General features: G+C 40.3%; 4 protein-coding genes across 5 annotated transcripts in view; 1 reads left to right on the top strand and 3 right to left on the bottom strand.

Annotated features, from left to right (window-relative positions):
- acss1 (acyl-CoA synthetase short chain family member 1) overlaps nucleotides 1-1882 on the top strand; it is a 13352-nt gene extending 11470 nt beyond the window's left edge. Inside the window, exon 14 of one of the 2 annotated variants that reach the window (XM_010777706.1) lies at nucleotides 1451-1882. In XM_010777706.1, coding sequence (XP_010776008.1) covers nucleotides 1451-1531 — 81 coding nt within the window. In that variant the 3' untranslated portion in view covers nucleotides 1532-1882. The remainder of the gene's footprint in view (nucleotides 1-1450) is intronic. The other variant, XM_010777705.1, reaches the window with a different exon arrangement.
- Nucleotides 1-15249, bottom strand: part of LOC104951087 (BTB/POZ domain-containing protein kctd15) — a 292312-nt gene that overhangs the window by 75050 nt on the left and 202013 nt on the right. The window lies entirely within an intron of this gene.
- Nucleotides 1905-10120, bottom strand: abcd4 (ATP-binding cassette, sub-family D (ALD), member 4). Its single transcript, XM_010777707.1, has 19 exons — nucleotides 9805-10120; nucleotides 9411-9529; nucleotides 8961-9088; nucleotides 8194-8333; nucleotides 7891-8007; nucleotides 6983-7108; nucleotides 6329-6379; nucleotides 5976-6070; nucleotides 5761-5882; nucleotides 4971-5062; nucleotides 4722-4811; nucleotides 4339-4544; nucleotides 3980-4071; nucleotides 3819-3855; nucleotides 3525-3574; nucleotides 3285-3337; nucleotides 3106-3182; nucleotides 2808-2923; nucleotides 1905-2293 (listed from the first exon to the last, which is right to left on the bottom strand). The coding sequence occupies exons 1-19, from the start codon at nucleotides 9843-9845 to the stop codon at nucleotides 2198-2200; spliced, it is 1848 nt and encodes a 615-aa protein (XP_010776009.1). The 5' UTR covers nucleotides 9846-10120; the 3' UTR covers nucleotides 1905-2197.
- sgpp1a (sphingosine-1-phosphate phosphatase 1a) overlaps nucleotides 12122-15249 on the bottom strand; it is an 11996-nt gene continuing 8868 nt past the window's right edge. Inside the window, exons 2-3 of the mRNA XM_010777708.1 lie at nucleotides 14671-14760; nucleotides 12122-13965 (exon numbers count right to left, since the gene is read on the bottom strand). Coding sequence (XP_010776010.1) covers nucleotides 13414-13965; nucleotides 14671-14760 — 642 coding nt within the window. The 3' untranslated portion in view covers nucleotides 12122-13413. The remainder of the gene's footprint in view (nucleotides 13966-14670; nucleotides 14761-15249) is intronic.

The raw sequence follows: 15249 nt of genomic DNA, 5'->3' as shown, positions 1-15249 counted from the left end.
AAGAATATAGTTGGAATAAAATAAATTGTAATTGTGGTTAAATAAATTGTCTGCTGCATTTATTTGAATTTAAACGGTAAGTATGGTTATTATGTCAGGTAAACGTTCATCATTTGCAAGGTGCTTACACAGCAGTCAATGATGGACATCAGAGAATGGTTAAAACAATTAGCCCTTATCGCCAGCAGTAACACTGCATCTACTGCAGGTAATAACAGTTCAGATCATGTGGACATTACGCCTGATTCGCCGGCTTGTCCGCCTCGCCCACGGAGGCGGAGCAGCCACAGCCGCCTTCGTTACCCCAAACACCGCCACCCCTCGGCGGCCCCCAAGTGCCAGAGGACCTCGGTAAAACAGAGCGTGCCCAGGTATATTTAAAAAAGCACCCAACTCGCCTGTACAGTGGGGTAAGGCACTCATTTTGCAGCTCATGGTTTCAAAACAGAGATTGGCTGGAATATTCCTGTAAAAAAGATGCCATCTTCTGCTATGCATATAGACATTTCGGTTCGAGTAAGTCAGATGCGTTCACCACAACTGGCTACAACAACTGGCGCCATGCTCTTGTGCGTGATAATGGACTGGGAAGGCATGAATCAAGCAAAGAGCACATAGATCCATAGATCTCTTAATGTTGCTCTCAAAGTGCACCAGATTGATGCTTTTAACTTCAATATTTAAAAAAAAGTCCTCCCCGGGGTGGCATGCCCCCGGACCCCCCTAGAGGGTGTTAGGTCCACTCCCCACTTATAAAAATAGCATTTTACCACTGCACCCTCTCTAATCTCAGATGCACCCTGGGTCATTTTGTTCTGGAACCGGGCCTGAAACAGATGTCCCGGCACAGGAGCAAACAAAGTCTAAGCCACCTATTTTTGGAAAACTTTCACTGCTTGTATCTTGCTGTCGGATAGTCCTTTCTAGGTATGATACTAAGTTATTTTTTCATGATTTTAATTCCACAAAATCACACAATAAGAGAAATAAACTAAAATCCTGGCATCAGTTGACAGTTGGGGTCAAATGTTTTTTGTTTTTTTTATAGAGTCTGGTTCCTTTAAAGAGAGCATAGATAACGGTTTCAGTTCCTTTTTGGAAAGGGCTGTCTCATGGCAATGTCTTGAAAATATTTGTAATATAGCGTACACTTCAAACTGCCATGTTTTCTTGGGGTTGCCAAAATATGTTAAGTTGCTTCAGCCGTCCACAAAGGTTTAACGTTTTTCTCCTGTGCTGTTGCTTCTGTCTTTCTCTTTACATTGCATTTAGCTGACGCTTTTATCCAAAGCGACTTACAATAAGTGCGTTCGACCAACAAGATACAAAGTCTCTCTAAACTTCTCTAAACTGCAGCCATAATTAACTGCAGGTTAAACATTAAGTGTATGAGTTACTAATCCAAAGTCAAACAATCTGAACTATTTCTATTAGACTAACTTATAGCTAGTTTCCTCATGTTATTCTCACAGTTCGTCCAGCGGCTGCCGAAGACACGCTCAGGAAAGATAATGCGGCGGGTGCTGCGTAAGGTGGTGGAGCGAGACCTGGACGGGCTGGGGGACCTCAGCACGCTGGACGACCCCGCAGCAGTTCAGGAAATCATCCAAGGTCACCGTGAGCTGTGTGGCAAACAACAACCGTCATGAAGTGTTCCCAGAAAACATTCCCATCTAATGAAGAATATGTGACGCTCGCACGGTACTCTCCGTCACTTAACCAGGCGTGTGCAATTTTATAAAAAATGATTTTAGAGGCCAAACTTTCTCTTTGCTTTCTTTGTAAATATGACATTTTATGAAATCAGGTATTCACAAATGTAATCTTGGAAGGAGTCACATTATTGGAACTCATTTTCCCAATGTAGTGATTGTAAACATAAGACAATAAACAACTTTAAAAGGCACACAAGATGAACTGAGTATAAAGTGTCTTTTTTCTTTCCTCGTGTGTTTTCATGATATGTGAATTCACTCAGAGCGTTCCTACCCCGAAACCTTTTTGGGTCCAGAACATTTGGGTTGAGCTCTGCCTCAATGACCCATGAGTAAACCGAAACTGGAAGAGCCCAGTGTTCCACCTCCACTGCAGGATTTGGTTTACAAAGGACCTTACATCAAAGAATGCGAGTGTGTGAACAGGAATTCAGGAGTGTGTCTGTCCTTGTCTCCCACACTGAAGAAGATGGCTCTGCATGTCACAGAGCTTCTTCTCTGAGAATCCCACTGCCTCCCTTTAGCTTGGTTATCTCCCACTGGCCTCCTCCACATAGTTTCAGCTGGACATCATGGTACTGTGAGAACCAGAGGGTACAGACAGAGTTCATTTCCTTAATAGATCAGGACGATTTGAAAACAAAGCAAGGCGTTAAAATGTAAGGACAATTGACATATTGAAACCAAATCATCTGAAACGGACGAACCAGAAAGCTTTGAATACACATCATAAATACAAGTTTTCAAATTCATTCCTATTACTTCCTCTGAGTCTAATTTAGTAGTTTTTTCTTGACAAAGTGTCTCATTAAATAATTTGTTGAATGCTGTACAGATTGTAAACCCCCGAGGGGAAGTTTGTAATTTGTGATATTTGGTTATATACATCATTTGATATAGATCTTTTTAGGTCATTCTTTGGCAGTTTCCATATTTCTTAATTTTTATTCTCTAAATTGCTTGGTGCAAAATAGACCAAGGACAGGCAAAGCTGGATGTGTAATTTAGGATGTGTGTGTGTGTGTGTGTGTGTGTGTGTGTGTGTGTGTGTGTGTGTGTGTGTGTGTGTGTGTGTGTGTGTGTCCAGTGTACCTTCTCCAGGCTGCTGCGGTGCCCCAGACTGATCAGAGTCATGCCGAGCTGTTTACAGGTGCGGTACAGCTGAGCCTCTGCCTCCTCCGTCAGAGCACTGGTGGCCTCATCCAACACTGAGGTAAGAGTTTTTTTAATACAAATGTAAATATGAGTTATTACTTGGTCTGGGTCACCCCTAACAGTTGGCATAATAATAACATAATAACATCTGAAATGCTCGATGTAGGTGCTAGAGTGGGCTGAAACGGTCTTGATCCCTCAGGTGCTTGCCTGACATAAACCGAGAAGAACACACCTGCATATTTTGGCTGCAGGTAGAAGAGTCGGGCAAAGCAAAGACGCTGCATTTCCCCCGGAGACAGACTATCATACCTGCAGAGAGAAACTAGTTCAGACCTGCATCACCTTATCGAATGTTTGGAGAAGTAATACATACATCTATTGCTTGGCTTTGCCAGTTTTTCCCTCTCTTACCAGTTCCAGTCCACCTGTGCATCGAGCCCGCCGGTCCGCTCCACGAGACTGGACTGGAGCACAGATAGAAGTTTAAATCAGGATTAATGGATGTTTAATTCAAACGTAAAAGCATTTTAACCAATTCAGCAAACACTTAGTCTTTCAGAGGCTGTAGTGGAGGAACACTGAACCAAAGTTAGGCACATTTTGAAGTTGTATGCTAAGAGGTTACAGGATGATACAGTGGGATGAACTTACCACTCCAGCAAGTTCCAAGAATTGTATGATTCTGTCATCGTCCACTAACCCTAAACAAAACAAAACTCACTTTATGAATATCTCTCCATATAACTCAGATTACAAACTAATTCCAAGACTCAAGTTTAGAATAATACAAAGATAAATGTATTATTATTATTTTTGTATTAAAGAGCTGCTTTGATCAAACACCCTTTTTCTATTGGGAAACATTTGATATTAAACAATTAAGTTATATAGCCGTTAAATGTTGAAGAGGTACATTTACAGTTCAGGGAGAGTGAAAACCGATACCTGATGCAGGGTAAATATCTTTCAACGGGTAGATGACCTGTCGGAGAAAAGTTAGTTAATTTTTGGTACATTTGATTCCTTCGGGAACAAGCACTTGTACATTAATTGTCCAACACGTTGCAGGCTCAATAGAGACACAACACAGAAGAGGAGACAGCTACCTGTTCCCGCAGCGTGCCATCGGTGAGGTACGGTTTCTGAGGCAGGAAGAGGGTTCCTCTGGGCCCGAAACACGTGGTCATCTGGACAAAACCTGAGGGGAGAGGACGCAGGTGTCATGAGGCTACTAATGTTTTCTGAATCATTTGACTAATGGGGCTGCGGTGGAGAGGTCGATGGTCGTCCTCCAAGCGGAGCGTAACCCCAAAGTTCTCACGATGGCATGGTGTGAGTTTGTGTGTAAATGCTGAGTTGTGTTTGTAAACAGGTTTTTGAGAGCTTCAAAATGCGCTATATATGAAGTTCATTTACGATAATGTGCAATAATTAAAAAAACAGCCTTGTCTCGAGGCCCTCTCACCGCTCTCTGCCTCCCAGAGTCGGTTGAGGACCCTCAGGAGTGACGTCTTCCCGGTGCCTGTGTTCCCCACCACCAGCAGGTTTGATCCCTGGCTGATTTTCAGACTTAGGTCCTCCACCAGCAGCTTGTCCGAGAACGGAGATTTGTACGAAAGGTGTTCTAGGATGAAGGCGGTGTCCACAGGGCCTGCGTGGACGTTGAAGTCACTGAGTGGAGAAATAAATAAACGTTGAAAACCTTTGTTCAAAACACCTTACATTCATTGTGTGATCTTATTTGCTTTTCTAAAATCTAATCTTAGCCAAGTGTCTCTTAACACGTTCCTGTAGTCTTTAACTGTTCTGTATTGCAGCCGAGATTCAAGTAAAAGTGCTCCCACAAACCTGTCAAAGTCGTAGCTCTCCCCTGATGCCGGGTCATAGTCACACTGCGTGCGAAGTATGTCGTCCATCACCTCCCTCAGCTCCCCAATCCTGCACACACACACACACACACACACACACACACACACACACACACACACACACACACACACACACACACACACACACAGTGATAGAAAGGTGGATGGCATGCACAAACGCTGCTGTCATCATCTGTCCTCCAGGAAGTGAACGTATGCAGTGTGCTACCTGTGGGTGTATCCAGCCACGTCTGTCAGAGTGGTGGACAGGTCTATTAGCTGCGTGAAGCCATTTATCAGGTAGATGCACACAAAGGCGTTCTGAATATGGACAAGGAGAGGGAGAACCGGAGCAGAGAGTAAATAAGAGACACCATTATTTAAAGAGGAGCGTTGGGACAAGGAACAATGAGGACGACAGCATGGAAAGGAGACTTTAATACCGGCTCATGATAACACTTTAATGTGATTGTCTACATGTTCTTGAGACAGTTTGGAGCTACAACATATCTCTTATCTTTTAGAAGTGAAATCTATGTTTATCAACAGGCATTCAAGCTGTGACTGTTTTATCAGGAGAAAGCTTTTGCTGCCACCTTGTGGTTAAATTACACCATGTTTGTTAGCTTTTTGCTATTTATTGGCTATTATTTGATGGCAAACCTTTCAAACACTGTCACCTCTCAACTAAACTTAAAAGTAAAAGGAACATATGTATACTATTTTAATTTTACATTTTCTATATACACTAACTCACAATTTAAGTTTTTTTAAATGTGGAAAATAGTGTACTCTTTTTTTTCTCTTATTGTCTACCCCTCATTTTATTTATGTCCCTGAGGACAAATTAAGACTGATTAATAACGTTGATTAAAACTGGGAGTCAAATTCACACACCTGCTGACCGCATGAAAAGAAAAACATTATTATTATTTTTTTTGTATGTGAACAAAGTAACATTTCTTAAGAACTGCAGGTTCTGAGAAGAAGGGACACAATAAATAAAAGCACATGCTTACCTTACTGATGAGTGCGCTGAGCTCTCCAGGAGTGAGACCGTTATAGAGGCCGGTGAAGATGGGAATGGCGATTATGATGTAGCTGAGGAAGCCTCCGAGGTAGTCGAAGGTGTTTACCCCGACTGAGGAGAGGGCAGAGGTTAAAAAGTTTAATCACAGCAATGAATGAAAGATATGAGTCAGTGAGAGAATGGTCATGTGTGAGGTGTTCTTACTATAAAGCCAGAGCTCCTTGTTTATTAAACTCTTCTGAGTTTCTAGCAGAGCCTGCAGTCTGCGGTCTGTCCTCATGTGCTCCACTTTACCCGCTCTAAAAACACAGACAGCAGCAATGTTCACAACTCAGTGATTTGATTATTAAGAATGTTTCAGATAATGTCGTTTTTTTATATTAATCACAGGAAAGTACAACAAGAGTTTAGTTTATATGCAGGTTACTGATACTAAAAGTTCCAGAAATGTCTGCATTTTCATTTTTAGGAACGCAATTCAGACATTCAATATTCAAAAGACTGTTAGAACAAATAAGAAAAAAGGTTGGTTTACAAGTCATGTGTTTAAGCCTCACCTGTAAAACGCTGCAGACTCTGCATTGACACGGATCTGCATGTGTTTGAACCTGAAAACACAACAAACGTATCTTAAGCAACACAATTTAAGTCTAAACACATTCGCCCGTCAACAGAAAAACATATAACCTCAGCCAGGGAGTAATGTTTCGGATGTATTTTTTGGTCCATTTCTCCGTCTATCAGCAGGATTACAGACAAAAAAACGACAGGACTGATGTTTATGAAACGTGGTAGTGAGGTGGAGATGGGCTAGGGAAGAACACAATAACATGGAGCAGACTCAGAATTGATTTTGTACTTTTGTTAACATTGCAAGAGAGCGCCTGGCCTTGGTGTGTCACTTTCCAAATGCCCCTCGAGGTTATCTTGGGACAGTTTAACCACAATTTCTCTTTTGTAGCTGACGCATATCCCGTGTCATTTCCTGAGAGGCAAAAGGCACTGGGCCAGGATACTAAGATGCTTCCTCTTGACAAAGGACTGATTTCCAAAAGAAAATAACACCGAAAGGATTTGCATGAAACAGATCCCAAAACACCCGACCAACCACTCAGTTAAAGACAACACTTTTTAGTCAGTTCTGATCTGCTTTTTTATTGACCTGGATAAATTGATTGTTTGTCTTTGTCTTACATATTGAGTGAACTCACCTGAAGTCCCCCTCCAGTTTTTCTTGCTCAAACAGAGTCGACACAATCGGCCCCATGAGGATTTTATTGGCAATGGTTCCAACCACAAAGTAGCCAAAGATACTCACAGGACCGATCCAGCCGGTGCTGCAAAGAAACGCCATTTTAGTTAGAAAATCCCTTTTAAAACACTAAGGTAGAATTATACAGAATGAAACACTCGAGGAAATCTAAGTTATAGTGTGATTTCGCTTCAGTTACAGTGGAAAATAGAGACTCACATTTGACAAACGGCAATAAAAACCCTTTTTAGGGACCATTTATATAAGTTTGTGTCTACTGTGTATGTAAACGTGGCGTTTAACAACTTTATCAACCACCACTGTTGTCTCAATAACAACCAAATCGCTCTCCTCTTCCTCAGAGCCTACTAGTTGTGACACATTTAGAAAAGGTATTCAGACCATCAGGTAAATATCAAGAAATATAATCAAGTTTATCGACATCACCTCGTTACTTTTAGCGACCTTTGGACCAGTGCTAGCTAATTCCATTGGAAAAGAGATGGCATCTTTGTACATCTGTCACACTGCTTTTCTATTTCTTTTTTCATTATGAATATTAAAAGGGAACCAGTTGAAATGCAGATGTTTTCATTTTTACACAGCCATTACATTGTGCAATCAACGTTAACTTCACAATGATAAGTTTAAGCAAAACCGATATCTATGCTACTATAAAAGTGAATAAGAACAGCTAGCCTTTCTCGAGTCCTAACCATCCACACACAAAGAGAAGAGGGGATGTCTACACGTGATAAATAAAAAAGGACCTGTGGCTGTGATAAAGAGATATCTTCAGATAGAGCATAATGTCTCTGAGGAGTAGGTATTACATGTGTGAAAGTGTGTGACACTCTACAAACACACCTAAGGAAGCAGTGGTAGGTGTAGTAGGTCAGTGTGAACGGTGACACAATCAAGCGACTGGCCATGGTGCTCATCTGCTTACACAGCCGCTCTGCATCCTGACTGATCCGCTGGTCTCTGCAAGTACAAAGAAAGAAAAATAATTCAATTCAAGAAAGTTCATAATTAACCCTAATAAATATATTCTATATTATTTTCTCATCAAACCTTATGGTGATGTATTGATACATGTTGATATTATGTCTTCATTCAATGAAACAGCATTATATGAGACTACTCAGAGGAAAAAGTATCAGAGCTTACGGGTTGTCTATATCCTCTCGGAGGACATTGAGTGTGTAATAGACTCGGCCCTGGAAGTAGGACGTATGGAGGCTCTCAGTCAGCGTCCTCCTCCAGCTCAAATACATCAGGTTACAAATGTACTGGTCGACACTTTTCAACTGGGAGAGGGAGAGAGGAACAAAGAAGGGAGAGATTGTCAATAGGGAACACAGAGACAATAAACAGTAGTTTTATAGCAATCTTCATGAGACTTACAAGAGTAAACTTCAAATGATTTCAGTAAAGGCCTCATTCCTTTTCTAAATAAATGTGGTCAAATAAACTCAATATTGTGATAGGTGTTCAAAATCCAAGTATGAAGTGTGTTAGGCTGTAAAATGAAAATGTCCGGCTGACCTGACCTTATAAATGTTCCATTACCTATTATAACAACAATCCAAAACCAAACATGATGTCATACAATACAAATATGGGAAACAATGTACCTGACTATGGATTTAGATTCAGCAGCACACATGTAATCCAAGCAGATCATGTGAAGTATTGAACATATAGGATTTTTTTTATGATGAAAGTAATTTTGAAATATAAATGATATTCCTAAATAGACACAATAACAAGTTCCTGGATATGGTGTAATATTATTATTAATATAATGGGTCCCATGCTTAAATGACTCACCCTGCACAGCAAAAGTGTAAGCATGACACACAGAGGGTCGAACTATTTTTTAACTTTGTTGGTTAAAACTAATATCAGTGTGTAGGTCAACTGCTTTGTCTTACTGTGGAGTTGATCACGATGAGCATCAAGGCGGTGCCCACCAGACTCTTGAAGCCGGAGTTATCTTTGTCTGCGAGCACATTGTAGAAGCGGCTGGGGAGGACTCCCACCTGGTAAATGATCAGCTGCTCTGAAGCAGAAAAAGATGTGTTAGTTAGCACATTGTTAGGATAACAGTCTCATTTAACAACATAAGACAATTGGGCGACCTTTAAACCGAACTTTGAGCTTAAAAAAAATCACAGTACGCATTCTGGTGTTATCTGGAGTGTAATTTTACAATGCCACAAAAGGCATTGTCTCACACACAGGGAATGTGTCTCGTTATGAGGCTTCGTGTAACAGGCATTTCATTTCATTAAATAGCTTCCTTCATCTGATGTGACAATGTATTTCCCCTTTTTGTTACTGTTCTTCTGTTGCACAAATACATATGAGACTCCAGCAGTTACCTGTCAGAGTGACAGCGAGCAGCGTGGCAAACATGAGAGCGCTTTGACTGGTCCATGATGGGAACAGGACCCTCTGGATGCTGCAGAACCTCTGAACAAACGTCCAGTCCAATTTCAGTCTGAAGCAAAACAAGAAATACATTTGTTTTAGAAAATGGCAATATCTGGATGTAATGTTTAAAGTTAGATCCTGTGGTCAAATGCATGAACTGACACTTTTGTTATGGTGAAATTATTGCATTACTTTGCATCTTTCACTTTGAACATTTAAACTAAAATCAAGTGTTGTATTATAAGGTGTATTTTTGAGTTTCTTCAGTTTTCTGTGTCACTTGAATGATTCCATGTAAGGTACACAATTACTACACAAAGTGAAAATGTGTCTCAGTCTTACCTTTTTGTCCCTCTTCCGTTTGACTTTTCTGAACGAGGCATCTGCACAGGCGGCAGATGTTTAAGTTAACTTGTTTTTCAACCCACAAAGTCATAGAAGTTTCTATGAATTGATTAACAACTGTTAACTAGCAGGTCAAGGTAACTTCCCTAACCGATGTTTAACCTTAAAGCAGCCAAACCGGTTAGCTAACAGCTAACACGTTCTAGCGAGGGGAATACTAAACAAAGACCCTCAAAACTATTAAAAACAACGTTGCTTTGTATGCCTTGTCATTGCTTTTGATTGAGTTAAATGTTACCCAACTTCAGCATCGTCGAATCGACCTGCCATTAAACAATGCGCAGAAGGTTTTTGTTTTGGTAGGTAAAGCAAAAGCCCGGACTTCCGCAGTAATTTACTCAGGTTTTCAAAATAAAAGCTTCACTAGCTTTTTATGCCAGGTCGAGTGAGACAAAAACAAAAATATCATTCTTGCCAATCCACTGAACTCTAAATTAAATTCTTGGCAAAAATACGTTTTTACAGGTCTTAGTTACATTCATTAATGCATGAAAAACCGCCAAAATATCTGTCCCATTGAGGAATTACTCTCCAGAAATGATGGTTGCCTTGCCTATATTAGTGGTAGAAGAGGTTGACTAGGCCACACCGTTTTTTTGTTATTTAATGTAACAATACTATGGATTAATATACTTTGTTACAAGAACAAGTCCTGAATTTAAAAGGTTAGCTATATAAAAGTAAAAAAAAAGGATTGGCATCAAAATGTACTAAAAAGACAAGATATAGAAAAATAGCAAACAATATCAGGTGTTACATATACCTGTCACTCCTGTAGCTCAAATAAATGGAGTAGAGTAGTTACAAATATTTATCTTTAAAATATAGTGGAGTACACATCAAATAGCTTGAAATGGAAACGTCCACCACTGTGTATAATACAAGTATTTTCAGTGAGTTTCTGTGACTATAAAAGGCTATTGATGGTTGCGGGTACTTGGGTGTGGCCTAGCTTAGAGAGCTTGGCGATACATGAAAGGATTGAAAATACAAAATATAGAGCCTGGAGCCCTGGACACCAGTAATACCTCATTATAGTAAAACTTTTCCGCACTGGAAACATTATTGTCAGTCATGCAGTGTTGGACTTTCCTGTCGGCTCCCAGACCGTAGTCGAGCAAACAGGGGGGATGACTGTCGTCTCCCAGGGCAGAAGCAACAAGCTTCAGGTTCAATAACCCACTTTAGCTTAAATTACTGGAGAGAGGTAAGCTCTTCTTGGGAGGCCGTTGCATTTATATAGTTGTTCTTCTGTTTCACAAAAAACATCACAGACCTCTGTTTTTCTGCTGCCTCGTTTCACTTCCAGAAACATACCTCGCTCACCCTACTACTACCACACACACACACACACACACAGACTGCCAAGGCCACACGAGGGGATAGGACACACACACAACACACACACCACACACACACACACACACACAAACACACACCAACACACACACACACACACACACACACACACACACACACACACACACACACACACACAAAGAAATATGGAAACTGCCAAAGAATGACCTAAAATGATCATATCAAATTATGTATAACCAAATATCACAAATTACATTTTAAATATTTAATTATGCTGAATGGGTAAGGATTTAAGATTGCAGTGTGAGGGTCAGGTTATGTGCTGACTTCTTGGAAATGTTGGTTTTAAGGGATATTTTTATCACTTAAATCCAACATTTCCAAGAAGTCAGCACATAACCTGACTTTCACAGATATAACTCAAAGTACAATTGAAGGACAGCATAGAGAAGATCACTGATTGGGCTTTGGTTACATACCAGATAAAATACCAACAGCGCTTATCTATGGCGCTCAAAGGTTAACATTACATGTCACTTGTTAGACGCTTTTATCCAAAGCGACTTACATACATATATGGCAAATCCCCACAGGAGCAATTTGGGGTGAAGTGTCTTGCCCAGGGACACAACGACATGCTGATTGCAGTGGGGTTTGAACCGGTGATCATCTGATCCCCAGACCAAGGCTCTATCCACTGCGCCACACGCCGCCGCCGGTTAAGCAAGGAACCAATTTAGGATTTGGTTGCAGTATTTCTTACATAAATGCAATCTGTTGTTTTCCAGCATACAGAAAATCTCATGTCAAACTTGACACATTTGCAGCACTCAAAATAAAATCTCACATGTGCTGATTTAATGGCCCTTTTCTGATATTTCCTTGCAAGAAAGATTTAAATAGAGCAATTCAGAAAGAAAAATACATACAATAGGTTTTCTTAATGTTTTATTCTCCTTGTTTCAATATTTTCACCAAATGAAAGTCCTTGAATACTAGAAAAAGGTGTGGGAATGGATGGTTATAATAGACCTATACATATTGTACTAAGGATATACGGTACTGTAAGAATAAATGCTTGGGCATTAATGTCATGACATGAATAATAAAGCAAATCAATATCTGAACAATAAACAATTAAGAACAAATACACAATTAAAACATTCAGAATTAGGGTCAGTGTTTGTTGCCTGAATATTATTTCTTAGAAATCAAGTATGAATATAGATTTAGAATGTATTTCTATAGAGCAAGAATACAGCCCAAGTAAGTAAAGGTGGCAAAATAATTTATACAAAAAAAATGTAATTGTTTTGTATGATTATCAAATTATTATTTTTAGCACACAACTTACTCTTGAGCCCAAAAAATGTACAAAGAGTGGGCGATGACCATGGCGATGACATAATGCTGAAAAGGCGTTATAATACAAAAGCGAGAACCGTCACGGTAAGCTAAAATGAGTATTTGAATGAATTCAGGTTGAATTCGGGACAGTGACAAAAGAGAAGTGAGGTGACTTCAAACGTTACTGATTCATGGTTTGGTTTATTCTTAGAGCATTGAACTCTCCGATAACATGTTAATATATAGATTTTGATCAATGAAGTAAATGTACAACAGATTTCTCATCAATATGATTACAAGCACCAAAACATCACATTTGATAGATTTTCATAATTGCAAAGTTCCAGTATACCCCTAAATGAGTCGACCTGGATCTAAAAGGACGAGGCAGGTGATGCTCTTTATGGTTTCGTTTTTGTCAACAAATCCCCCCAAAAGAGACCAAGACCGATAATGCTTTAGTCTTCTTTTGATACTTTCCAACTTCTGTCAGTCTGTTGTTCTGGGATCCGAGCCCATTGGTTGGTTTTTAAAAGAGGAAATAATGCCTAAAACGGCTTGTCCATTAATATGAACAGGATGAAATACTGTATTAGCCGTGTTCATTTTCAGTCACCAACTGATAATCATTTGGTTCACTGGCTGCAGGAGCCGAACTACAATGCCCATGCTCATTATAATGATGTGCAACAGTTTGGCTTGTTGATGTGTATTTCAGAAGTCAACAATGGAGCACTGATGGATATTGACAAAACTAAACATATAGAATATCACCACTATCCTTTAAATTAATTTCTGCTGTACAGAAAAAGAGCTTTTAAAGCAAGCAGCAGGTTTCCCAGTGCTCTTCACCTGTCACATGTCAGCAGCACACAACACTCAGGCAAGGCTGAAGATCTTAAAGAAGAGAGGCACCACACTGACACAGCTAAAACCAACAACACTGTAGACGATGTAACGGTACGGCAGCTCTACTTTCATGTGCTGCCGCGCCTGTCTCACGTCGTCTGTTGGCAGGCCGAACAGTCGACATAAGGACGGGATAGTCACTGCTTTCATGACCATTCTTGTGACGAGGATGACGGCAACACCGATGACGAAGCGCAGCAGGGAGAGGAATACCAAACTGAAGCTGATGGGTGGTAAAGTTAGAGGAAGGGAGGACAGCGGGGGGTCCAGCAGCAGACCCAGCTGGTAGTTCACGTGGGTGCCGATGGCAGCCCCTACCCCAGTGCCAAGAGCCTGAGCTGTGTCGCCCCGTGAAGTGCTCCAGGAGTCCAGAGAGAAAGCCACAAGTCCCAGGCTCACATGTGACACGATAATCACAAGTGGAGCAAAGTGGTCCGTCATGTAGAAGCTGTCAATCGTCTCCAAAAGTGGGTGGAAAAAGGCTAGAATAAGAAGGCTGTACAGGAACCCAGTGATTACCTCCTGCAACACAGGCACATCTATCAGTGGAAACCAGGCGTATACAACATGAAAGGGAATCAATCACATTTGATTTATACAGCCAAATATCACAAATTACACATCTGTCTCCGGGAGCTATACAGACTGTAAACATTCCCCAAAAGAAACTCCACAATTAAAGGGGGGGAAATGGAAGAAACCTCAGGGAGGGCAATAAAGGAGGGATCCCTCTTCCAGCACGACCAGCTGTGCAAAGTCGATATGTTTTACCGATAGCTGTACAAATACTTGCTTAAAATAACCAAAGTCTTATAAAGCACATGTATGATTCATTAGCCATGTTTTATTGGCAGAATTAAAGTGAGAAGTCAAATCTAAATATTTTCAGACTAGGAACACAATCAGTTTGTATATCATCGTATAATAAAATGAAAGAAAGGCTGCTGACTGATAACCAGGTGTTACTAGAGAACACAAACATCTAATAACCTCAGTTGCCTGGCTACAGAGTCTTATCTACTGGCTTTGATTTGTTTACTGTAGGGCTACAATTATTTTATTATAGATTCATCTATGGATCATTTTCTAGATTAATGGATTTATAGTTTGGTCTATATTATGTGTCTGAGCTGGTTTGTGGAGGCAAAGTATTACGCTATATTATACCTTTCATTTAGATTTTATTAAAGGATTATTTATTTGAAATCATGTATTTGATGTAGTTACCAGAATAGAATGCATCCCCATGTAGACTCTGCTGACACAGACCAGGACGCTCCAGCTGAGGGCCACACTGAAGCCGAAGAGGAAGGAGTACTAGGAGAGATAAAGACATGGCATCAAACAAATAGCATTGATATCAGAAAGGTGGCAGAAAATGGGTCTGCAAAAACCATCCAGAAAATAGATCTTCAGTGTGTCCATGAAACCAGTTTGACTACTTTTCCCCTCAGCATCCTGTTGAATATGACCAAACATACAGAAGTAGATGCTCCTGAACATTGCAGGGCATTAACTGCAACGTTTTCAATTACTTAAAGTATCCTAGAGGTGTGAAAACTCAAGACCCGGGGGCCAAATCCGGCCCGCAAGAGCTCTGAAAGAATATAATACGTTTATTATAGGGGTGCACCGAATGGGTAATTCTTGGCCGAAACCGATACCGAAAATAGGAAACGGTTGGCCGAAAACCGAATGCCGAAAATGATTAATAGAAATATATATATATATATATATATATATATAATGTATACATTTTACCAATGTTGTTCAGCTGCCTGATTATGGAAAATAGACATGATTATG

This window comes from Notothenia coriiceps, unplaced genomic scaffold (assembly GCF_000735185.1).
Source record: "Notothenia coriiceps isolate Sejong01 unplaced genomic scaffold, NC01 NC01_scaffold00018493, whole genome shotgun sequence".
Lineage (NCBI taxonomy): Eukaryota > Metazoa > Chordata > Actinopteri > Perciformes > Nototheniidae > Notothenia > Notothenia coriiceps.
This window is presented reverse-complemented; position numbering and strand designations above follow the sequence as displayed.

Excerpts from the sequence above, each read along its gene's own strand:
- abcd4 (XM_010777707.1), bottom strand. The coding sequence starts at position 9,845 with ATGCCTCGTTCAGAAAAGTCAAACGGAAGAGGGACAAAAAG. Across the intron at positions 9,089-9,410 it reads GCTCGCTGTCACTCTGACAG|AGCAGCTGATCATTTACCAG; the intron begins GTAACTGCTGGA and ends TTTCTGCTTCAG. Across the intron at positions 3,856-3,979 it reads ATGGCACGCTGCGGGAACAG|GTCATCTACCCGTTGAAAGA; the intron begins GTAGCTGTCTCC and ends TTTCTCCGACAG.